Consider the following 22,170-nt stretch of genomic DNA (forward strand, 5'->3'; position numbering starts at 1 on the left):
AATCTATATGCTAGTATGACCACGTCCACGCAGATCACAGAAGGGTGGAATTTGCTCTCAAGTTTCAATGAGCCCTTTTCTCCGGACAACATTACATTCCTTCGTCAATGCATGCATGATTTTGAGCTCAACATCCGCAGTATCCCGATGGAATTCCAGAGGTTTCTCGGGCTCAAACAACAGTGCGAAGCTATCCTTCGCGGAATCGGTTTCGGAAAGCTCTCTTCAGAGCTGATATCGGAAATATTCATTCATTGTCTGACCATGCCCGGGCCAGAACCGAAAGGAAGCTATCCGTTCTTTCTCCGCTGTTCCTATGCGCCTTTTGTTTTTTCGCAAGTCTGCAGACGATGGCGAACAGTGGCGCTATCGACACCAGCGTTATGGACTCGTTTCATTGTGGTGCTGCACCGCACAGGCCAGGCTGAGTTAATCGAATGCATTCTGGAGCGGTCGCGTCTATTACCGCTTCATGTTATTGTCAGCTCGCGTGACAACGGTAGAAGGGATAACTACCTCCATGCTATGAACACCTTAATCAGCAATATTTCTCGTTTGGAATCCTTTGTACTAGAAATCCCCGAGGGTGCCGACGATCTTGCTTCTACACTTCCCCCTATACCCCCAGCAGGAGCACCGAACATGCGTTCAATAGAGTTTTATAACGTGAATTCATCTGAACCTTCGAGGACATCCGCCTGGATATCCGAACTCTTGTACAGGTCTCCGAATTTGCGAAGTCTCCATCTACGACCGGCGGAAGAAATCAAGCTGAAGGGCACTGTCGGGGTCCGTTTACAAAACTTCAAAGCCAGTCACGGGATTCAGCTACAAGATTTGTTTGCTCTTTTGGTGAATTGTGCAGGATTGCGAACCTGCGAAGTGCAATTTCGTGCGCCTATTCGTCTTGGCGTAGTACCTCCCACAAGAATCTTGTTGAAATATTTGCACACCTTGATTTTGACGGATGCCCGGAGAGATGATCTTGAAGCAGTGTTCGGCTGGCTGGCTCTTCCAAGTCTCAAGAAGCTTGCGTTGAGCGGCTTTCGCAGCGCAGAGTGGCCGGATGAGCTTTTTTCGAACTTCTTGTCAAGGTCTAGATTTAGCTTGAAGTCCCTTTCCCTGACTGCTCTGTCTGTCACAGAGGCACAACTTCTGTCTTATCTTCATCTTTCGTCTATTCATGATTCACTTGAAGAACTGGCTATCCGCCAGTGGAGGCCTAGCAGCGCATCCTTCCTCGACCACCTTTCGTTCAAGCTACCCTCTTCGGATGCAACGCATAATCCACCTCCATTCCTTCCAAAGCTTTCCAGCATTTTTATCACCGTTGACGCCATTACTCAGGCAGTTGCTTTGAGGCGCTTCGTTGCTTCTAGGTGGTATGATACAGCGGCCTACGAGGTTCCACTCCCTGTAGCAAGTTTGAAGGATATTCATGTCTGCCTTACCATTCCCTATGCACCCAACGTTAACGTGTCCATTGATGATATCAAACTTGTTTTCAGTCGAATTGCGAGATCTCGAGGAACTTCACTGAGATTGGAGACCATCACTATGGCCCCTCCGAGCTCGAACCAGTACGCCGGCATCGAAAGATTGACAAGTCATCTAGTTATATGAGAGGTGTCTTCAAACCAGAACCTATGCACGAAAGAGGATGGAGAGTAGTGTACGACCTTCTATAAACAACCTCGGGACAGCGGCGAGTACTTTGTTAATCTCAGTCTGAACAACTACGCACCAGATCTGAACGGCAATTGGGTGGATATGTGTCATTTTTTGAGCTTCTGTATCAGTTCCTTGGTATATTCGCATCGCTCCTTGACTTGTTCAATCCCTTCATGTCATTTTGTGACCGTCTACTAACCCTTTTATGTCTTCCCTCTTCCACAATGCTTTTGTCTCGGTGTATTTTTTTACTCACCCCTCGCCCTCACTACGTATATCTTCCTTCTTGCTCCTTCTGTTTGTCTATCATTTTGGCGATATGACAAGGACAATGACATCTCATAATACTTATGATAATATGCATCACTATCCTCTCAACATCTGCATAAGGAGTTTGAAAGCGCAGTCCTATCGAGCAGCGGATTGTGACACGCCTGAATGTTCATTGAAGCACGATATTTGTCACTGCGTACCCTCCCTATAATCAAGTACCTGTAAAGCGAAATGCGTAGGCGCGTCATTGCGGACACTTAGAACTTTCTGACTACGCCGTGTTCTCGCCTTCTAATTGATGACAATTGAGTAGCCGGCCGTAGATTAATCGATTACAGACACTCGACAAATCTTCCTCTTACTGTCTCAAGACCGGCTGTTCCGTTTCGGGACCACACCTTTGGGTGGCGCTGTTTATCTATCTATCTATCTATCTGTCTGTCTGGTAATTCGATGCAACCAAACCGGGACCAAATGATATGACAGCCAAACATGACGACGTATGAACGCAAGCGTAGACAGTAGGGTAAAGCATGGTCTAGTGTACCTTTGGTCATAATCTAATGAGCACGGTAGCTTTGACAGAGATGCAGGGTACTCACAAGTTAAAACTCGACTTAGGGGTTCACGGAAAAAATCCATCGTGGTTCTTGATTCTTTCAAACATTCATCCTGTCCTCTATAGTCTGGACGACTTCATCCTCTTCATGCGCTATCAATTTACTGTAGGCAATCGAGTGGTTGTCGGATTATCATGAATGCATATTCCACAGAAACTGGTGACGCCATGAATATCACCCCGTAGTGGCAATGTTTATGCAGACCTTCCGCAACATCATGCGTGATACGTGACCATAAGAAGCGTTGTTGTACGAAGTCCGGAGGTGGTCGAGGAAGGGTATGTTTTCGGTGATATTCGATGCAATGCCCCAGTAAAGTTTTTCGGGCTTAGTGTAGTCAAGATCTCGTCTAAAGCGGACACGGTTCAGTCAATACTTAGCAGGACCGTCTTTCCCGGGAGTCAAAATTAATTTAGCAGGCTCCTTGACCTGAAAAAACCTCAGATACTTCGAATACACAAAGGAAAAGCACTCACCCAGTCGAGCACTTCGTCGGGAGTGGGCCGTGGACAAAACATCGTCTCGTAGATACGCTCTTCCTCTGTGGGTGTCATAAGTCGGGATAAGTGGAAATGGTGTCTGTACATGTATAAGTTGAAGTTCAAGTTGAAGTCTGGAACAAGAATCTGTCATGCCGAACGTGTGGGATCCACGTGATCGCGTAGATTCCCTAGAGTGACAGTCACATTGTGTATCTCTTCTCTTTCTTTTTCTAGCCAGTATTCGTCCATTACGATCAAATGTCCGTTGAGCAAGTCTCCATGCGCAGACGCCTCGTCACGGAAAACTAGAACAACATGATCACCTGCAAGCCCAATGTGTTTTTCAATTTAACGATCAGCTCGCCTCCTCAAAGCTTGTTCAATCCGTTATCAGAACGCTCAAAAACAGCTATCATCTCGAATAACAAGGAGTGGAAGCTGGAAGGCACAGAGATACAGGGCACACAAAAGATAACTGGTAAAAGGAGGAGGAAAGACAACGTGCCAGTAAATACGACGACAAAGTCAAAGAGGAAGAAAGATGTTTTCCACTTCTTCGAGGACCTCGCGAAAGATATCAAAGTTGCAGCTCAAGAACATAACTTATCCTAGGAGGTTCAGGCTGAGGCAGAGCCTTCATCCACTACCATTTCTTGACATGAAAAAGCTGGATATTGATCCTTCCCCGATTTTCAAACTGTGGTTGTCTCTTCCATTGCAGCAGTAGATAGACGTGGTCCAACTCGTAGTGGAAATAGAGAATGCACAGTTGACACTTCGGAACTATCGGCTCTGGGGAGTTCAAGCTACTGGATTCAGTTCTAGAACCCCTCTCAATCACAAAAAGTCTTGCCCTGGTCTTGCCCAGGAATACGGGTGAGTCATGGGTGCAGGGCCGCCCTACATAGCAAAAGGGTGGCTGATGGTGGCTGGCGGCTCGAGCTCAACACATTCAATTCTTCGATTTATGAAAAGTTCCGCAGTATGCTAGAGCATGCTCCAATGAGAGCCGTCGATGCGTTGCCTCCTGCAGAAGATAGTACTGTCATAGGTATCACTGTTGCAAGTTCGGTGAGCCGAACTGCTCGTGAAAAGGACAGTGTCGATCCTGATGTTGTCGTTTTCTGTACGCAGAAGACGATCACACCAATAATAGCCGATGAAGATTACGTCCACTCTGATATTGCTGGTCTCTCAAAGCGGGCAAAGAGGAATCGAGAGATACACGAGGATCCTGCCATTTGTCGTTTGAAGAAGGGAAAGAGTTATACAATGGGGACCACGCTCGAGTCACCCCAAAACAAAGGAGTTCGATTATGTTGAGATCGGTAGAAAATAGTGCCGTTGATAATTAGAGCGTTTCTTCCTGTCATATGTTTTTTTAGACATTATCTACTAGTACTAGCGATGGCGATGTTGTACAATAGACCATACAAAGACTCAGAACTACTCTTTGGCTTCGCCATACAGTTACAACTTAATTTGCCTCTATTTCTCAGATCAGTGAATACTATGTTCTCATTGGGGCAATATACAAGAGGCTTGCAGTGCAGAGGCTTGCTAGAACCACTCCAGCGCCGGGAACACGTTTTGTCAAGCAGGGCATCAACAATTTTTTATTTCAAAGCAATTGTACGAAGGGCATACTGTATGATCACCGCCCGCGACAGCTTGAGAAACCCGGTGGTTGGAGGTAGTTGGTTGGGTTTTTTTCCCAAATATCTGTGGGATTGCCACCGGAAATACTGCGGACAAGCAGTGTCGATGGGAATTTCGATTCTGATAGATAGATAGATTGATACATACCTGTTTTTCAAACAGTGACAACGATCTATGGGGCAATAACGCACAATCATTCTGAATCCGATATAAACAGTATGCAACTCCCCTTAGCCTTCACTAGCTTTTGACATGTCTTCCTCGCAGCATACCTCTCCAAACTCGCCATCGACTTCTTCCTCTCGACCGTCACCGGTTACAGCAAGTTCGACTGGAGTCCAGCTCGTTCATGACGCCGCTTTCCTCATACAGACTTATATCCCAGCACCATCAGACGCAGAAGCCCCGCCGTATCGACGGGATGACATTCCGCAACTTTTGCCTTTGTGCATTCCTCGAATCAGCGTCAACGCCAATCCAGCATCGGCTTTCGCTCGAGGATACAATCCTGCCTTAGACACGGTAGGAATCACGCAGGAGATGTTTCTCTCGTTCCTCGATGGCTTAAATTTGGCGATTGTCGCAAGTCCTCCTTTAAGGATTGTGAATGTTGTAGGTCAACTGGTCGGTTTTGTGTGAGTCGTTCTATTCGCCATTGATCTTCATAATCTGACAACTTTCCCGCTCTGACAAAGCCCAAATCATTGGACACAACTTGCTAGTATCATTGTTACTACCTCTGCTCAAGTTGGGATGCGAGTGCTTTCCAAGACACTCACAGATCGCTATCTCCGAGCTGCTAACTTGAACGTTTTTAAACCTCGGGGACTCTCTGTTCGTCTTTGCACTACTCCTGCCATGCTCCGCCTCGTTGCCCCTCCAGGATCTCATACTACCGATGATGTAAGTAAAACCAGAGCAACGATAAACAAAATTGGTCGTGGTGTGGGGACAGTTTTCCTCAAGGTTCCTCTCCCTATCATCGGTCCTATCGCCGCACGTGTCATTCATTCTCTCGCTGATCAGCCTCCGCCCATCCCTCCAACTGGCTACCCCGGTGACCCTGTCAATGCCCCGGTCCTCATGCGTCGCCTTGCTCTTCTTGAACACACATTCCCGGGCGCCACTCTTCCTGTTCTGACACAAGGTTTACCACCGCCTGCGAAGGCCAACGGTGTTATGGAGATGATAAACTCGTGGGGCCTCAAGTTTGATGAGAAGCGCGAGAACAAAGCGGAGAGGAAGAACGAGGAACGAAGAAGGGCTTGGGCCCAGATTCAGGCTGCGGGTGTTGCGAATGGGGGTTATCCGTATGGAGTAGGATACCAAGCTATCCCGCGTAATCCGAGCCCGGTCGCGATGCCCACTCCGATGATCGGTGGAGCTGCTATGGGTATGAGTTACGGAGGTAGTGATGTAGGGTACATGGACTATCGGGACGCACGTCGGGCAGGACGTCGGGCAGCTAAAGCGGAACGTAAAGCTTATCGAAGGATGCAGAAAAGTCAGCGGAAGGGTCTTTTGAGTGGAATGAGTAAAGCAGAGCGTCGTGCTACTGCTGCGGACCTTTTAGAACACTGGGCCACCAACAGAGTTTTATGGGTGGTGGTTATGCCAGCTGAAAAAGGTAAACATGATCGTTTCTGATCTTGCTCCAATCTAGTTATTCATCTTTGTTCTCTTTCTTTTGTCAGACGAAGCGATTGCCGACATTGAAATTGCAGAAGACCTTGCAAATGAAGAGCAAGTTGACGAAGAGACTTGGAAGCTGGCAATGAGGCTGGAGAAAGATCAAATGGAGGATGAAATCGAAAGTGAAGAAGAGTGGGAAGAAGAACTAGCCAATGAAACCCAACATGCTTCGACGTCTCATCTTTCTCCTCCGAAGTCAGCATGAGGCTCTTTGTGGGACACGCTTGGTATATCTCTGTAAACAGATTCACAATTCCATTGCCTGCTGCTATGCCATTATAAATTGGTAGGACACCTCAATCGGCATTCTGTATCAAGCCGTTCGGGGACTCGTCAATAAATAAAATTGATAGATGCTGAGTTTAGTCGGTACAGCGGCCAGTGTTTACGCAAGCTTGTATACTGGGAAAGGAAATGGACCCACAGCTTATAAGTAGATCGAATTTCGAAGCTTCATATAATACTGACTGTCCGTCTCTGCTAGCGACTACTTGCACCAAAAAGGAACCTCGCAAAGGTAGACCTTTAACTTCCTATGCGTTTTCGTTTTCTGATATTCCTGCTTAACATGCTAGTATGACCACGCCTACGCAGATCACAGAAATGTGGAATTCACTCTCAAGTCTCAATGAGCCCTTTTCTCCAGACAACATTACATTCCTTCGCCAATGCATGCATGATCTTAATCTTAACATTAGCGGTATTCCGATGAAATTTCGAAGGTTGATCGAGCGCAGACGCCAGTGCGAAGCTATCCTTCGCGGAATCGGATTTCGAAAGCTCCCTCCAGAGCTGATGTCGGAAATATTCCTTTGTTTGACCAGGCCCGTGCTAGAATTGAACGGAAACTATGCGCTATTTCCCCACTTTTTGAAAGTTCCATTCATCCTTTCGCGAGTCTGCAGACGATGGCGAACAGTGGCGCTATCGACACCAGCGCTATGGACTCGTTTCATGGTGATGCTTCACGGTACAAGCCAAGCCGAATTGGTCGAATGCATTCTGGAACGGTCGCGTCTACTACCGCTTCATGTCGTTGTCAGCTCGCGCGACAATGGTAAAAGGGCGGACATGGATAACTTCCTCCGTGCTATGAACACCTTGATCAGCAATATTTCTCGTCTTGAAAAACTTGCGCTATTCATCCTCAATGGCGCTGATGGTTTACCTCCTACACTCCCCCTTGTACCTCCAGCAGGAGCACCGAACATGCGTGTAATACAATTTCATAACTTGAATTCCCCCGAACCTTCAAAAACAATCGCCTGGCTATCCGAACTCTTGCACGGGTCTCCAAATTTGCAAAGTCTCTATCTACGCTCAGCGGAAAAAATTCAGCTGGAGAGCGCCGCCTGGGTCCATTTACAACACTTCAAAGCTTCTTACGGGATCCGGCTACAAGACTTGTTTGCTCTTTTTGTGTATTGTACAGAATTGCGGACCTGCGAAGTGCAGTTGCATGCGCCCATCCAGCTTGACATAGCACCGACCACAGAAATTGCGCTGCAACATTTGGACACCTTGACTTTGACAAACGCTCGAGGGGATGATTTAAAAGCAGTGTTCCGCTGGCTGACTTTTCCTAGTCTCAAGAAGCTTACGCTGAGTGGCTTTCGCGGTGCAGAGTGGCCGGATGAGCTTTTCTTAAACTTCTTATCGAGGTCTAGATTTAGCTTGAAGTCCCTTTCCCTAGCCACTCTGCTTTTCACAGAGGCAAATCTCGTGTCTTATCTTCATCACCCGTCCATTCACGATTCGCTCGAAGAATTGATTATCTACCAATGGGGGGAGAAAATCAATGCATCCTTCCTCGACTACCTTACATTCAAGCTACCCTCTTCTTCGGATGCAATGCATAATCCACCTCCATTCCTTCCAAAACTATTCAGCATTTCTCTCACCGTTGACGCCATTGATCATGCAGTTGCTCTGAGGCGTTTTGTCGCTTCTCGGTGGTATGATATTGCTGCATACGAAGTTCCACTCCCTGTGGCAAGTTTAAAATACATTCACGTTCGCTTTATCGTTCCTTATGCACCCAACGTTAACGTGTCCATCGATGAAATCAAGCATGTTTTCAGTCGAATTGCGAGATCTCGAGGGACTGGGCTGAGATTCGAGACGATTGCTGTGCTTTCCGACCAGTACAACGGAATCGAAAGGTTGACAAGTCAATCAGTCATTTAAGGGTATGCATAGGATGAGAACAGGCTTCATACCAGGACCTAGTATCCATGAAAAGGGACGGACGCTAGTGTACATAGCGAAGAGACTCTTGTACACTGATTGTGGACTTGAAAATCATTGTGTTCAGTTAATGAGGATCTGTGTAGAAGGACTATGTGCTGATAGGAATTCTGAAAAGGCATGGGAAGTCAATCGGGAAGTCTGGTCTGCATGAGGGGGAGGGGCCGCAGGATAGCTTCGGACTCTGAAAGTATTGATAGAAAGCAGCCAAATCCGATCCGAATTTTTGAATATGTAGATCTCCTTGTTCTTTCATTCCAGCCTCACCAGGTCTCACTCTACTTATTGTTTGAATATCTGTGGTCCCTTACAATTGGAGTCTTAGCACTCCTGTTCACAAATACATGGTGTAAATTGTCACCGCTGTGGAAAGCCGTGTTGCCATATGATTACGTTTATTGGTGCCAATGAAGAATTTCAAAGTCCGAAGTTATCTCCCTCCCCTTTCCCTCATGAGTCATCCGTCTCAAGACTATCCCGATATTTTTTCAGAAGTTCAATGTTACTACCTCCTCAAGCTGGGATGCGAGTGCATTTCAAAACACTCACAGATCGCTATCTCTGAGCTGTCAACCTAAACGTCTTCAAACCTCTCTGTCCGTCTTTGCATCAGTCATTCATTCTTTTCCTGATAAACCTCCCCCCATTACTCCAACTGGTTATCCTGGTAACCCTGTTATTGACCCGGTCCTCCTGTGTCATCTTGCTCTTGAACATACTTTCCCGAGAGCCACCATTCCTGACCTGACAAAAGTGACAAGGTTTACCACCGCCTGCGAAAAGCGAAGTGGTAATAGACTCGAAGGGCCTCAAGTATGATAAGATGCGCGAGAACCAGGAGGAGAGGAACAAAGAAGAGCCTGAGCCCAAATTCAGGCTGCGGGTGTCGCGAATGGGGGGTTATACGTATGGAGGAGGATACCAAGCTATCCCGCGTGGTCGTAGTCCTAGTCCGAGCCCGGTCGCGATGCCCACTGCGGTGATCGGTGGAGCTGCTATGGGGATGAGTTATGAAGGTAGTATGGACGTAGGGTACACAAACAATAGGGCAGAACGTCAGGCAGCTAATGCGGAACGTAAAACCCATCGAAGGATGCAGAAAGGTCAGCGTAAGGGTCTTTTAAGTGGAATAGGTAAAGCAGAGCGTGCGGCTGCTGCGTATCTTCTGGAACAGTAGGGCACGAACGGAGTTTGGGTGGTGGTTATGCCTGCTAAAAAAGGTAAACATGATCGTTTCTGATCTTGCTTAATCATCTTTGTTCTCTTTCTTTTGACCAGACGAAGCGATTGCCAACATAGATCGGTAGGACAACGTTTCCAGTATGTGAAGCTGCCATGGCTATGTATGCATTCAATTTCCGGGGACTGGTCAATAAATGAATGTGATAAATGCTGGGTCTAGTCAGTACAGTAGGACCACTTCACCCGTAAGAAGTGACAACCTTTTTGTTGTTTGACGCCCCATCTGATCGACTTCTTACCTTAAAGCAAAATCGCAACTCACAACAGGTCCCCCCAAATTACTAGACGAACAACAGGATCTCGAGGCCGTTGCAAATGGTTTCTGATGGAGAGCCGTCCGGCATTGCTCTTTACAACGTTCATTGTCAACCAAAGGACAAGAAATTCTTACTGGAAGTCATTTAGCGATTGAGCCACCTTGTATGCACTGCAGATCTCGGTTTCCTCAGGCCGGGAATGGAAATGGACCCACAGCCCAATGCCTATAACTAGATCGAACTTCAAAGCTTCATGCAATACTGACTATCCATCTCTATCAACAACTACTTTGAACACAGTAAAGGAACCTCGCAAAAGGTAGCTTCCTATATGTTTACGTTTTGTGACATTCCTGCTTAAATCTATACCCCAGTATGACTACACAGATCACAGGAGGGTGGAATTCACTTCCGGACAACATTACATTCCTTCGTCAATGCATGCAGTATTATGATTCTCACCTTCGGAATATGCCAATACAACTTCAGAGGTATAATGCGCTCAAAGTGCAGTGCGAAGCTCTTTTTCGCGGGAGCGGTTTCCGAAAGCTGCCGCTGGAGCTCATGTCGGAAATATTTGTCCATTGCCTGGAACCTGTGTCATGTCCAGATGCTGGGGAAAGTTGCAGACCGCATACCCAGTCTTCCGGTATTGCGCTTGTCCTTTCGCAAGTCTGCAGACAATGGCGAACGGTTGCGTTATCGACACCGGCACTATGGACCTTTCTGAACGTCGTCATTCCTTTCACGAACGATTTAGGTACCGTGTACCCTAACTTCATCAACTGTTGTCTGGAACGATCGCGTATACTACCGCTGCACATCGTCTTGTGTGCTTTTCATCAAGGTGACGAAGAAACTGACGGGAAGGACGCTTTTCAAATCATATCTCGTACTATTAACAGACTCATACCCGAGTGTTCTCGTTGGGAATCTTTCGAGCTAATGATAGATGCGAATCCGTGGTTCAATATCTCGACTCCTTCATTCTGTCCTATATCTCCAACAGGAACACCGACTTTGCAGTCGATAAAGGTTTGTAATCGGTCGGGACGCTTTCCAAGCTTAGCTGCTTGGATATCGGACCTCATGCGCAGCTCTCCAAACCTACGGAATATTTGTTTAGACTCAGGAGAAGGAATCCAGTTTGCGGACATCTCCTGGTTTCACCTGCAAAACTTCGAAGTCTGGGAGGAGATCGAACTGAAAGATCTGTTCATTCTCTTTGAGAATTGTCCAAAATTACGGGCCTGCACGGCGTGTTTGTACTCAGCCGTTCATCTGGTCATCGTGTCATCTCCAGAAATTGTGCTGAACCATTTGCATACTCTGACTTTGACCGATGTCGAGGAGAGTGATCTAAAAGCAGCATTCTGCTGGCTGACTTTGCCTGCGCTCAAGAAGCTGATCCTCAATGGGTTTTGCAATACAGAGTGGCCGGATGGGTCTTTCTCAAACTTTTTGTCGAGGTCCGGATTCAGCCTAGAAGTCCTTTCCCTGACAGATCTGGCTTTTTCGGACGCACATCTTGTATCTTACCTTCGTCACTCGTCGATTCACGATTCGCTTGAGAAGCTGGTAATTGAATCACAAGGGGAAATTATCAGCTCATTCTTGCTCGACTTTCTTACATTCAAGCTGCCCTCTTCCGATACGAATACGATGCATGCACCTGTCCCACTACTTCCGAAACTCAACAGCATCCTTTTCAACGTTAATGCCATTACTCAGGCGGTTGCTTTGAGGCACTTTGTTGCTTCTAGGTGGTATGACATCGCGACGTACGAGGTTCCACTTCCTGTGGCATGTTTGAAACATATCCATGTCCGCCTTGCCGTTCCTGATCCACCAAACGTCAAATTTTCCATTGATGACATCAAGCATGTTTTCAGTCGAATTACTAAATCTCGAGGGACTGAAGTGAGATTGGAGACGATAGATATGCCTTGGGACTCCGACCCGTACGCCGGCATCGAGAGAATGAGTATTGATTTAGTTTTTGAGGGCATAATATGATAGGAGGCTTCATACAAGGACTTAGTAGGGATGGAAGCTAGTGTGCATATCGAAATTCTTGTTTTCCATATAGATTTCAATAGTGGAAGACTTGAATTATGATGTTAAGTTAGAGGGACTATGACAATCACTATGTGCTAATAGGAATTCTGGAAAGGCATGATCGATCCAGCAGGACGGGGGGCTATCCTTGGTATGAAAAGCCTTTCTCAAACAATCTGTTCTTTTTCCTCTAATTCCACGCGCAGTATTATCCTTTGCTACGAACCCTCCTAAATCTATACAAAGGCCCGACTACAGCAAACATTCCCCTCATTCCCCAGTTTTCCAACTAAGACGAAAAATCACAAGTACAAACTTGGTTAGTAAAATCTATCTTCGTGTATGGGGTGAAGATGGAGCGCCCTGCGAAAGAATCGCGAGTGCGCTTGACCTCGGCACCGAAACTTAGGAAGAACCTGATTATCATTTGAAGTTCAACTTTTGTTACTCGTTCGACGATTGGCTCTTGTCCGACATGCATCATAGTATGATCAAGGACGCTGAATGATAGTCAACGTTTGATGGAGAGGTTAACTGTCGGACTGACCTTGTCTAATTTTTCAATCATTGCACCAACCACCAACGGTAACTGTGGGTTTCTGTGGGTTCCGAATAAGCAAATCATGAAGTTCGGGGCAGCTATCTGTGTACTAGTCTTCTTGTAATTGTTGGGGAATACTCCGTACGTCAGATACACAGCTTTGACCTTTAACCACTATCCCTCTTTCGTATACGCTGATCTTCGTTCGTGATTACCATATACTGTACAGCTGTAGTAAGATCACGCAGACAGATGTACACGAGCCCCCTCAGTTGCTTTTATATCAACTGAGGTGAGCTCGCTAATAACTAGATACCCGTATTTACTAACGGTACCCGCTAGCTTAACACTACGTTAACAGGTACCTAGACAATACAGTTGCTTTTATATCAACTGAGCTTAACACTACGTTAACAGATTATGAGACTCGAACTCTAACCGAGCATAGAAAAATAAAGGTACTCAACCCAAAGAGTTAGAAATGTCGTTCGGAAACAGCCCGAATATACCGAGACTCCCGGACGAGAAACAGCTCGTCGGTGAAGACAATTGGAGACCGTTTAAACGGGAAGTTCTTTTCGCGGTGCAGTCGAAGGGACTAACCGGATACCTCGATGGAACAATCGCACGCCCAAACAAATACCCCGGACCAATATACCCACCTGCTCAACTCACGACTCCACTATTCAGTCCAACCCCGTACCCAGAAGAATGGGAGGCCCGCGATAGGCTAGTAGCTGGAGCTATTGTATCGAATATTACGGACCCTGTCGGGCTTGGAATAGACGAAACTAAAAGAGCATCAGAAATCTGGCAGGAACTGATCAGACGGTTCGAAAAGAGGGACGAACAGCGCATACATTTAGCCGATACGAATCTCCGCCAAGAAAAGTACGACCCGGAGACCACGATGGAGGACCATGAAAAGAAGATGCGTAACCTCCTGAAAAAGGTGCACGACTTGGGAGGGACAGCGACAGATGCACAATTCCGCAGAATCGTGATCTCGTCAATGCCGTCAGGGTGGAAGCAAGATGTTCGGAGCGTCCCGGGGGTATCGAGCACAGAAGCGTTCACGTACCTCCATACTTTGTGGTATGAGAAAGAGGAGGAACGAAAAGAGGAGGAGCGGGACACGAAGAGGGTAAAAGCCCTGATGGCAGCACACAATCAGCCCAACAACCCTGCACCACAAAACCAAACACGTACCGGAAGTAAGCCAGTAATCACCTGCCACAACTGTGGAAAACCAGGGCACATAGCTAAGAAATGCTGGGCAAAAGGGGGAGGAATGGAAGGTCAGGGTCCTAAGCAAGGATTCACGAGCAAAAAGGCGGGAACGAACGCGAATTCGGCTAACCCAGACGACACCGAAGAGGTATCCACACCTATGGCAACCTATGTGATGGCAGCCCGAGCGAGCGGCCAATCAAGTACGTTTGAATCCGTCCAGCCACCCGAATCACCCACTGACCCGACAACCAGGCAGGTTGATCCCATTCTAAGGGAGGGGCATCAGTGGGAGAAAAGGGATAGGGACGTAGATAATAACGTACTTGACTACAAAACTGTACCCAGGCCGGAGTGCATGGCCTGCCACGGCAACACACCCCTGTATGCAAACCCAATACCGAGAATAAAAACGTTTCTTGACTCGGGAGCATCCGAACACTGTTGGGTCCAACGGTCTGATTTCATCGAGTATACCGAGGTACATGGACAAGCAGGGAGTAGTGCAATATCAGGCGACACAGGGAGGTTTGAGATCCTGGGTACCGGAACGGTCCAATTCGTCACACGAATACAGGATGAAGAGAGAATAATACAGCTACGAGGGGTAAAGCATACGCCGTCGTTCGGGCACAACCTGATATCTATACCGACGCTTGACAGCCGAGGTATGCGAGGAGAATGGGGAGTGGGAATAATGACGGTGAGGAACTCGAGCGGCGAGACTATAATGCAAGGTTTTGGACGCGATAAAATGTATGAAATTGAGGTACTGGAGTCGGGAAGGACGATAGTCAACTACTCAAGGACGAGGGACAGGCCAGTAGATATAATCACCTGGCATAGACGATTCGGACACATTGCAATCAAACGGATACTTCGAATGGCGAACCGCAAGCTAGTCGACGGATTGAGCATCACAAACAAAAGGATTCACGGAATGTGCGAAGACTGCTTATACGGCAAAGCAATAAGACGACCATTCGACGAAGTATTAACGCATGAGTCCGAGGTCCTAGAGAGGGTGCACATGGACTTGTTTGGGCCATCGAGAACGCAAAGCCGAGGTGGAGCGACGTACCTCATGCTCTGCACCGACGGGAAGTCATCGTTCAGGGTACCATATTACCTCAACAACAAGCGGAAGGAGACGGGACTGAAGGCGCTACACGAGTACCGCGTAATGGCGGAAAAACAAACGGGGAAGCAACTGAGGATCATCCGAATTGACGGAGGAGGCGAACTCAACAACGGTCTGGTGGATGCCTACTGTAAAGAACACGGGATTATCATTGAGAAAGTACCGCACGACTCTTCTGCAGCGAATGGGGTTGCTGAGCGAGCATTCAGAACAGTAATGGACGGTACTCGTACCTTACTAGAGGAAGCAGGCCTGCCATATTCATTCTGGGGCGAAGCGTCGAACACCTTCATATACACCAATAACTTCGTCCCATCCTCACGATTCCCAGACACGGTTCCGGTTGAGGCCTGGACGCAGAAGCGACACGACGTAGCACATCTAAGACCGTTCGGGTGTGACTGCTGGGCTACACTACCAAGGAGACGAACAGATGGAAAGCTGGGAAGACAGGCTGTAAAAGGAAAGCTACTGGGGTACATGGGGAGGAGAGGTTACCGGCTGTGGATACCGGAAACAAAGAAAGTCGAGGAATCGCATGATGTTACCTTCGAAGAAGGTATACCACACCGAACGCGACCGAGGGGGGATAACGAACATGAGGGCGATGAAGAAACGAGCGAAATTCCCCCAACTCCACAAGATACACGACCTGACAGCCCTGCAATAAACCCCGGAAATGACGAGAACGGCCATCAACAACCCATTGAACCGACTCAATTGCCAGCGGAAACCCATCCGGGAATAGATCGACAGCCACTAGCACCAGTCCAACTGCCAGAACCACCACGCCGAAGTGGAAGGGAACACGTACCATCGCGCAGATACCTAGAGAGCGAAGAGTATAAAGATCGAGAGAGAGCAGCGTCGGAAAGGAGGGAAAGTTGGACGGACGAGACACCAGTAGCAATGATAGCCCAACATCCATTTGCCTTTGCAGCAACGTCGGGGGAATTATGGGTACCACAGTCATACAAGCAGGCAATGCGACGACCCGACCTCTGGACAGCCCCAATGGAAGCCGAAGTCAGGACCCTGAAACAGAAGGAATGCTGGGAACTTGTCCCACTGCCACCGAATGCAAATCTTATGGGAGGCCGTTGGACATATGCTATTAAGTTCGACGCGACGGGGAACTTGCTGAAAAGGAAGGCCCGATATGTAGCACAGGGATATACCCAGATCCAGGGGCTCGACTACGACAAAACATACGGCGGGGTAGCAAGGATGGAATCCGTACGATTGGTACTGGCGATTACTGCGACACTCAAACTCTCACTATTCCAAGTGGATTTCACGGCAGCTTTCCTAAACAGCCCTATCACCCACGACGTATACATGAAGCAGCCCGAAGGATTCACCGAACCCGGGTCGGAACATCTCGTATGTAAGTTGAAGAAGTCAATCTACGGGACTATGCAGGGCAGCCATGACTGGCAGGCCACGCTGTCAGCTGGATACAAAGCCGACGGATATACAACATCCAGAGCAGACCCATGTATCAGGTACAAACGAATGCAAGATGAGTACACGATCACAAGCACATACGGGGACGACGTGTGTGGTGGATCCTCCACTAGGGCCGGTAGAGATAAAGCGATCGCGAACTTAGGGAAGAGGTGGGAGGCAAACGAGGTAACCACTGGAGTCTTGCTGGGGATGACGATACGACAGGACCCAGGAACTAAGGCGATAACCATCTCTCAGAAAACCTACTTCCAGCGCATGCTCAACCACTTTGGTCTCGATTGCGTCCGCCGTCGAAATACACCGCTACCGCCGAATGTGAAACTCAAGGAATCACCGACACCATTACCTGCCGAAGAGTATAGGTATATGGCTGACAAACAGTACAGAGCGGTCGTAGGTTCGATACTGTGGGGACAGGTATGTACACGTCCCGATCTTGCCTTCGCTGCTAGCCTCCTAGCACGTTACCAACTGAACCCGGGTCGAGCACACTGGGAATGTGTCGAATGGGTGGCGGGGTACATACTCAACACCCTGGACTATGCGATTGTGTACAAGGCGGGGGTAGAACCCGGCTTGAAACCCTATGCCTATGTCGACTCGGATCACGCAGGCTGCCAGGACACTTACAGGTCAACATCAGGATATGTATTCTTCATGGCGGGGGCACCTGTATCCTGGAGCTCTAAACGACAGGCTACGGTGGCGCTATCGACGACTGAATCCGAATACATTGGACTCTCCAGAGCGACCCAGCAGGCCGTATGGATATCCTCCTTCCTCTCAGAGGTGGACCTAGCCCAGGAAGGTCCCATCGACATGCTGGGTGATAACTTCGGGTCGGTGTGTCTCACAGAAAACTCAAAACGACACGCTCTGGTGAAGCATATCGAGATGCGACACCACTACGTCCGGGAGAAGGTGCAAAGCGGTGAGGTTAACATCAAGAGGATTAGGTCGGGAGAGAACGTTGCGGATATATTCACCAAGGCACTCAATGGCACCACCCACTCTAAGTTCGTATCTATGCTCGGGATAGATCGTACGGAGTAGGGGGGGTGTTGGGGAATACTCCGTACGTCAGATACACAGCTTTGACCTTTAACCACTATCCCTCTTTCGTATACGCTGATCTTCGTTCGTGATTACCATATACTGTACAGCTGTAGTAAGATCACGCAGACAGATGTACACGAGCCCCCTCAGTTGCTTTTATATCAACTGAGGTGAGCTCGCTAATAACTAGATACCCGTATTTACTAACGGTACCCGCTAGCTTAACACTACGTTAACAGGTACCTAGACAATACAGTTGCTTTTATATCAACTGAGCTTAACACTACGTTAACAGTAATGTCTTTTCTCAAAGCTGACCTGTAATCGACACGCCGCCATGCAGCGAACCAGATAGATACGAACGGGGTCCCACAAACGAACAACGTGTTTCAATTTGTTCATGTAGACGCGTGCAGCGCCAATGAGTCCTTTTCCACGATCGTCCTTTACCAGCCTTTCCATAACCCCTCCGATCTTCTCTAGTAACTCTCGAAAAGCTCTGGTAAAAGAGGGGGAAGTTAGAATCATATAGTGTATCTCTTCAACGCAATTTCTTACTCTCTCTTGACCTCTTGTGTCTCGAAGAAGATTCGAGATCTCATTCAATACCGTGACACAAGCTACTTATAGTGAGACCGTGAGTCGTCTTTGGGAAAGGGACCCACAACTCACTATTAAAGTGATAGATTGAAGGCATCGCAAGAAGTAGTTCTTCATAGTACAGTATGTTTTCATTTTCAAGTCTAATGGGTATTCATTGCTACCTGGATACTAGCCTATGGGTACGCCCACACAGATCACAGAAGGGTTGAGTCTATTCTCAAGCTCCAATGAACTTTCATTCGCTCGTCGATACATGCATGACTTGGATCAAAACCTTCGACATATCCCGATATATTTTCAGAAGCTCACAGAACTCAGGCTACAATGCGAAGCTCTTTTTCGCGGGAACGGTTTTCGAAAGCTTCCGTTGGAGCTCATGTCGGAAATATTTGTCCATTGCCTGGAACCTGTGTCATGTCCAGATGGCGGGGAAAGTTGCAGACCGCATACCCAGTCTTCCGGTATTGCTTTTGTCCTTTCGCAAGTCTGTAGACAATGGAGAACGGTCGCGCTATCGACACCGGCACTATGGACCTTTCTGAACGTGGTCGTTCCTTATACGAACGATGTAGGTACCGTGTACCCTAACTTCATCAACTGTTGTCTGGAACGATCGCGTATACTACCGCTGCACATTGTCTTGAGTGCTTTCGATCAAGATGACGAAGAAACTGACGGGGAGGACACTTTTCAAATCATATCTCGTACTATTAACAGACTCATACCCGAGTGTTCTCGTTGGGAATCTTTCGAGCTAATGATAGATTCGGATCCGTGGCTCGATGTCCCGACTCCTTCATTCCGTCCTATACCCCCAACAGGAACACCGACTTTGCGGTCAATATACATCCATATTCGGTCGGAACACTTTTCATGGATAGTTGCTTGGATATCGGAGCTTATGAGCAGTTCTCCAAACTTACAAGAGATCTGCTTAACCTCAGCAGAAGGAATCCAGTTTGCGGACATCTCGTGGGACCACCTGCAAATATTCAAAATCTTGGAGGAGATTCAAATGAAAGATCTGTTCCTTCTCTTTATGAATTGTTCAGGATTACAAATCTGCGAGGCGTATTTGGATACACCCGTTCATCTGGTCATCGTGTCATCTCCAGAAATTGTCATGGATCATCTGCATACTCTGATCTTGACCTGTGCCAAGGAGACTGATCTAAAAGCAGTATTCTGCTGGCTGACTTTGCCTGCACTGAAGGTGCTTGCACTTAGTGGTTTTTGCAACGCAGAGTGGCCGGCTGAGTCTTTCTCAAACTTTTTGTCGAGATCCGAATTCAGCTTGGAAACCCTTTCCCTGACAAAGTTGGCATTTACAGATGCACAACTTGTATCTTATCTTTATCACTCGTCGATTCATGATTCGCTTGAGACGCTGGTGATTGAACCACAAGGGGAAATTATTAGCTCATTCTTGCTCGACTTTCTTACATTCAAGCTGCCCTCTTCCGATATGAATACGATGCATGCACCTGTACCACTACTTCCGAAACTCAACAGCATCCTTTTCACTGTCAATGCCATCACTCAGGCAGTTGCTTTGAGGCACTTCGTTGCTTCTAGGTGGTATGATACCGCGACGTACGAGGTTCCACTCCCTGTAGCATGTTTGAAACATATTTATGTCCGCCTCGCCGTTCCTTATGCACCCAACGTCAAATTTTCCATTGATGACATCAAACATGTTTTCAGTCGAGTTTGTAGATCTCGAGGGACTGCGTTGAAATTGGAGACTGTTGTGACCCCTTCGAATCCCGACCATTACGCAGGTATTGAAACGTTCTCAGTTTACGATTTTCCGTTTGATGGGGACATGATATGAGACAAGTCCCAAACACTACTTGTACATTGAAAAGGGAGGAAAACTGCTGTAAATAGCGCAGAAACTTTTCTACTATGCATATGATCTTTCGTTAAAAATACATAGGAAGACTCAAACCACTGTAATTTGTTGAGGGAGATAGATTAACTGAAGGTTCGAAAAGGCATGATCAATTCAGAGGGGGGCTATCTTCGTATGACAAGCCTCTCTCCAGCAATCCTCCGCTTTCTTCTCTTGCCCCACGAACAGCATTGTCTTTTGCGGCAAAGCCTCCTACTAGTGCCTTATATAGCGACCTCATCGCATTCCGGATTACATTCCTGACTTTATGCAAACGCCCGACTATCGCAGACAATCCCCAGCTTGTCAACGAAAACGAAAAGTTGTACAATGATTTTGAATAAATTCTATCTTGGCGTATGCGATGCTCTCGATCGACCACAACAGAGATGGTGTATCCTGCGGAGCAAATTGACGCGAGGGCAGTTGAGGCGGAAAGGAAGAACATGATTATCATTTGAAGTTTTGCTGCTCGTTCGACAGAGGATCCACCGAGGATGGCTCCGGTCATCATACCTGGGATAGATATGATACCGAGGACGCTAAACGAATGTATGGTCGGCACATGTTTGAGGGGGGTCAACTAAAGGACTGACCTCATTTGGTTTATCGTTGGTGTAAGGGCTATTCGCAACGCATCCACAAGAATGGGTTTACAAGCCTCAGAACGAGAAGCTCCGAATGCAAGGTACATTTCTACCCGATCTCTATTTTCCCTACGTGGAATGAATGAAAACTATTATAACAAAATGTTCAAGGGCCCGAAATTGACTTACTGCAGTTCTTTGAGAATATAAGTTATCGAAACAACCACACCGTTTATCGTGCTTCCACAAAGCATACCCACGACCGGAACTACCGAGATTACAATCCTTAGACAATCATCACTTCGGTAAAAACTCACTATATTGTGCCGGTTCCCAGAATTTCGTGACTGACATCGCAAACCTTACGCCGATGATAGATATTGGAATAGTAGAAGCAAGCAAGCTGAACAACACCGAAGGGAACTGTGCGGATTGTTTGAGCACATGCGCAGGAACGCAGGTACTAGAAAGTGACTTGCCATGTTCTGGTGCCGTTTCTTCGACTTGTTAACGACTATGGGTGAAATTCATTTTATTGTCTTGGAGTAATTACACCATCCGCGTACCTATCTCAAAAGTTCCCATGAGATTCAGCAAGACTATCCAACAAAAGTGAATTCGCGGATATCATCGCTGGAAGCCTAAGACTCACAAGCGATTCCTGCTACAGCCCAAGGATTGTCAGTCTCAAAGACCTTCTGTAATAGCGTGCCCACAATTGCTAACTGGACGACACATCTTGTCGCGGCGACGAGTAATGATACTCCTACTCCCAAGTCGAAGACATATGAGAATATGACGTTAAAGGCGATGAATCCAAAAGCCAAGGCGACATTCAGCCATGTTAGTTCAGTGCCTTCATCTGAAGAAGGAGAATCCATCGACCATCGACGTTGGAAAGGCCCCCAGAATCTCCTGCAGAACCTCACCCGAAATAGCGTCATTTTGGGCCCGATTTTGACGATTTCCTGGTCCTAAAATAGCGTCATTTTCAGTCAAAATCCTTAGTCCTTGTCCGTTTATAGCGTCATTTGAGTCGGCAGGAGTCGGCGCACCAGCACCAAACCAAAAAAAATTTTAAGCACCGGAAAAAAATGGAAAAAGAACACCAACAAAAAATTTTGGAAAATTTTTCGATTTCACGTGACGATCCTGGTCCGAAATAGCGTCAATCATGGCAAAATCATAGCGTCAATTAGGGCGTCAGGCCGGGTGGGGTTCTGCAGGAGATTCTGGGGGCCTCGTTGGAAGTAAAAGAGGGCAAGACGGCAGACTCGGGCCGAAGCTCCAGAAGTGATAGGCTTACTTATTCCGGAGAATTTAACGTGTTCTGCCCACGGTCCACGCGAAAATGATCCTGCCGGGCGGGGCCGCGGTACGGATCCAAAATGGGTGGAAATCACTGATCGGGGTTGATCGGGTGAGCGGGGTTACGTTTACCGGTTCG

The 22,170-nt window shown here is 47.4% G+C and overlaps 9 protein-coding genes across 9 annotated transcripts; 7 read left to right on the forward strand and 2 right to left on the reverse strand.

The window, feature by feature from the left end:
* Positions 1 to 15: 15 nt before the first annotated feature.
* Positions 16 to 1,623, forward strand: C8R40DRAFT_1167003 (uncharacterized protein; the record flags this gene model as incomplete). Its single annotated transcript, XM_046230940.1, has 1 exon — positions 16 to 1,623. The coding sequence occupies one exon, from the start codon at positions 16 to 18 to the stop codon at positions 1,621 to 1,623; it is 1,608 nt and encodes a 535-aa protein (XP_046090140.1).
* Positions 1,624 to 2,738: 1,115 nt separating this feature from the next.
* C8R40DRAFT_1066772 (uncharacterized protein) lies at positions 2,739 to 3,151 on the reverse strand (the record flags this gene model as incomplete). The annotated part of the gene is made up of 3 exons (XM_046225815.1): positions 2,739 to 2,913; positions 2,941 to 2,993; positions 3,041 to 3,151. 3 exons carry the CDS (start codon positions 3,149 to 3,151, stop codon positions 2,739 to 2,741), a joined length of 339 nt encoding a protein of 112 aa, XP_046090141.1.
* An 88-nt stretch (positions 3,152 to 3,239) lies between these two features.
* Positions 3,240 to 4,369, forward strand: C8R40DRAFT_1263178 (uncharacterized protein; the record flags this gene model as incomplete). The annotated part of the gene is made up of 4 exons (XM_046233856.1): positions 3,240 to 3,628; positions 3,774 to 3,922; positions 4,030 to 4,117; positions 4,142 to 4,369. Exons 1-4 carry the CDS (start codon positions 3,362 to 3,364, stop codon positions 4,367 to 4,369), a joined length of 732 nt encoding a protein of 243 aa, XP_046090142.1. The 5' UTR covers positions 3,240 to 3,361.
* A 588-nt stretch (positions 4,370 to 4,957) lies between these two features.
* Positions 4,958 to 6,602, forward strand: C8R40DRAFT_1066774 (uncharacterized protein; the record flags this gene model as incomplete). The annotated part of the gene is made up of 3 exons (XM_046225816.1): positions 4,958 to 5,340; positions 5,401 to 6,332; positions 6,400 to 6,602. The coding sequence occupies 3 exons, from the start codon at positions 4,958 to 4,960 to the stop codon at positions 6,600 to 6,602; spliced, it is 1,518 nt and encodes a 505-aa protein (XP_046090143.1).
* A 157-nt stretch (positions 6,603 to 6,759) lies between these two features.
* Positions 6,760 to 8,674, forward strand: C8R40DRAFT_698202 (uncharacterized protein). Its single transcript, XM_046235903.1, has 2 exons — positions 6,760 to 6,914; positions 6,973 to 8,674. Exon 2 carries the CDS (start codon positions 6,974 to 6,976, stop codon positions 8,582 to 8,584), a length of 1,611 nt encoding a protein of 536 aa, XP_046090144.1. The 5' UTR covers positions 6,760 to 6,914; position 6,973; the 3' UTR covers positions 8,585 to 8,674.
* A 793-nt stretch (positions 8,675 to 9,467) lies between these two features.
* On the forward strand, positions 9,468 to 9,821 carry C8R40DRAFT_1167006 (uncharacterized protein; the record flags this gene model as incomplete). Its single annotated transcript, XM_046230941.1, has 1 exon — positions 9,468 to 9,821. One exon carries the CDS (start codon positions 9,468 to 9,470, stop codon positions 9,819 to 9,821), a length of 354 nt encoding a protein of 117 aa, XP_046090145.1.
* A 364-nt stretch (positions 9,822 to 10,185) lies between these two features.
* C8R40DRAFT_698305 (uncharacterized protein) lies at positions 10,186 to 12,242 on the forward strand. The gene is made up of 3 exons (XM_046235904.1): positions 10,186 to 10,462; positions 10,518 to 11,967; positions 12,036 to 12,242. Exons 1-3 carry the CDS (start codon positions 10,365 to 10,367, stop codon positions 12,045 to 12,047), a joined length of 1,560 nt encoding a protein of 519 aa, XP_046090146.1. The 5' UTR covers positions 10,186 to 10,364; the 3' UTR covers positions 12,048 to 12,242.
* A 6,175-nt stretch (positions 12,243 to 18,417) lies between these two features.
* C8R40DRAFT_1167009 (uncharacterized protein) lies at positions 18,418 to 20,071 on the forward strand (the record flags this gene model as incomplete). The annotated part of the gene is made up of 2 exons (XM_046230942.1): positions 18,418 to 19,992; positions 20,042 to 20,071. 2 exons carry the CDS (start codon positions 18,418 to 18,420, stop codon positions 20,069 to 20,071), a joined length of 1,605 nt encoding a protein of 534 aa, XP_046090147.1.
* A 174-nt stretch (positions 20,072 to 20,245) lies between these two features.
* On the reverse strand, positions 20,246 to 21,604 carry C8R40DRAFT_1158931 (UPF0014-domain-containing protein; the record flags this gene model as incomplete). The annotated part of the gene is made up of 8 exons (XM_046229799.1): positions 20,246 to 20,372; positions 20,430 to 20,678; positions 20,733 to 20,852; positions 20,913 to 20,991; positions 21,041 to 21,146; positions 21,203 to 21,237; positions 21,290 to 21,322; positions 21,376 to 21,604. The coding sequence occupies 8 exons, from the start codon at positions 21,602 to 21,604 to the stop codon at positions 20,246 to 20,248; spliced, it is 978 nt and encodes a 325-aa protein (XP_046090148.1).
* Positions 21,605 to 22,170: the final 566 nt, after the last annotated feature.

Source organism: Lentinula edodes (genome assembly GCF_021015755.1).
Source record: "Lentinula edodes strain Le(Bin) 0899 ss11 chromosome Unknown C8R40scaffold_5, whole genome shotgun sequence".
Taxonomy (NCBI): domain Eukaryota; kingdom Fungi; phylum Basidiomycota; class Agaricomycetes; order Agaricales; family Omphalotaceae; genus Lentinula; species Lentinula edodes.

Bases quoted from the DNA above. Each gene is read 5' to 3' on its own strand.
- C8R40DRAFT_698202 (XM_046235903.1), top strand. From the start codon at position 6,974: ATGACCACGCCTACGCAGATCACAGAAATGTGGAATTCACTCTCAAGT.
- C8R40DRAFT_698305 (XM_046235904.1), top strand. From the start codon at position 10,365: ATGCCTATAACTAGATCGAACTTCAAAGCTTCATGCAATACTGACTAT. The intron at 10,463-10,517 runs GTAGCTTCCTAT...TCTATACCCCAG, and splicing joins GTAAAGGAACCTCGCAAAAG to TATGACTACACAGATCACAG.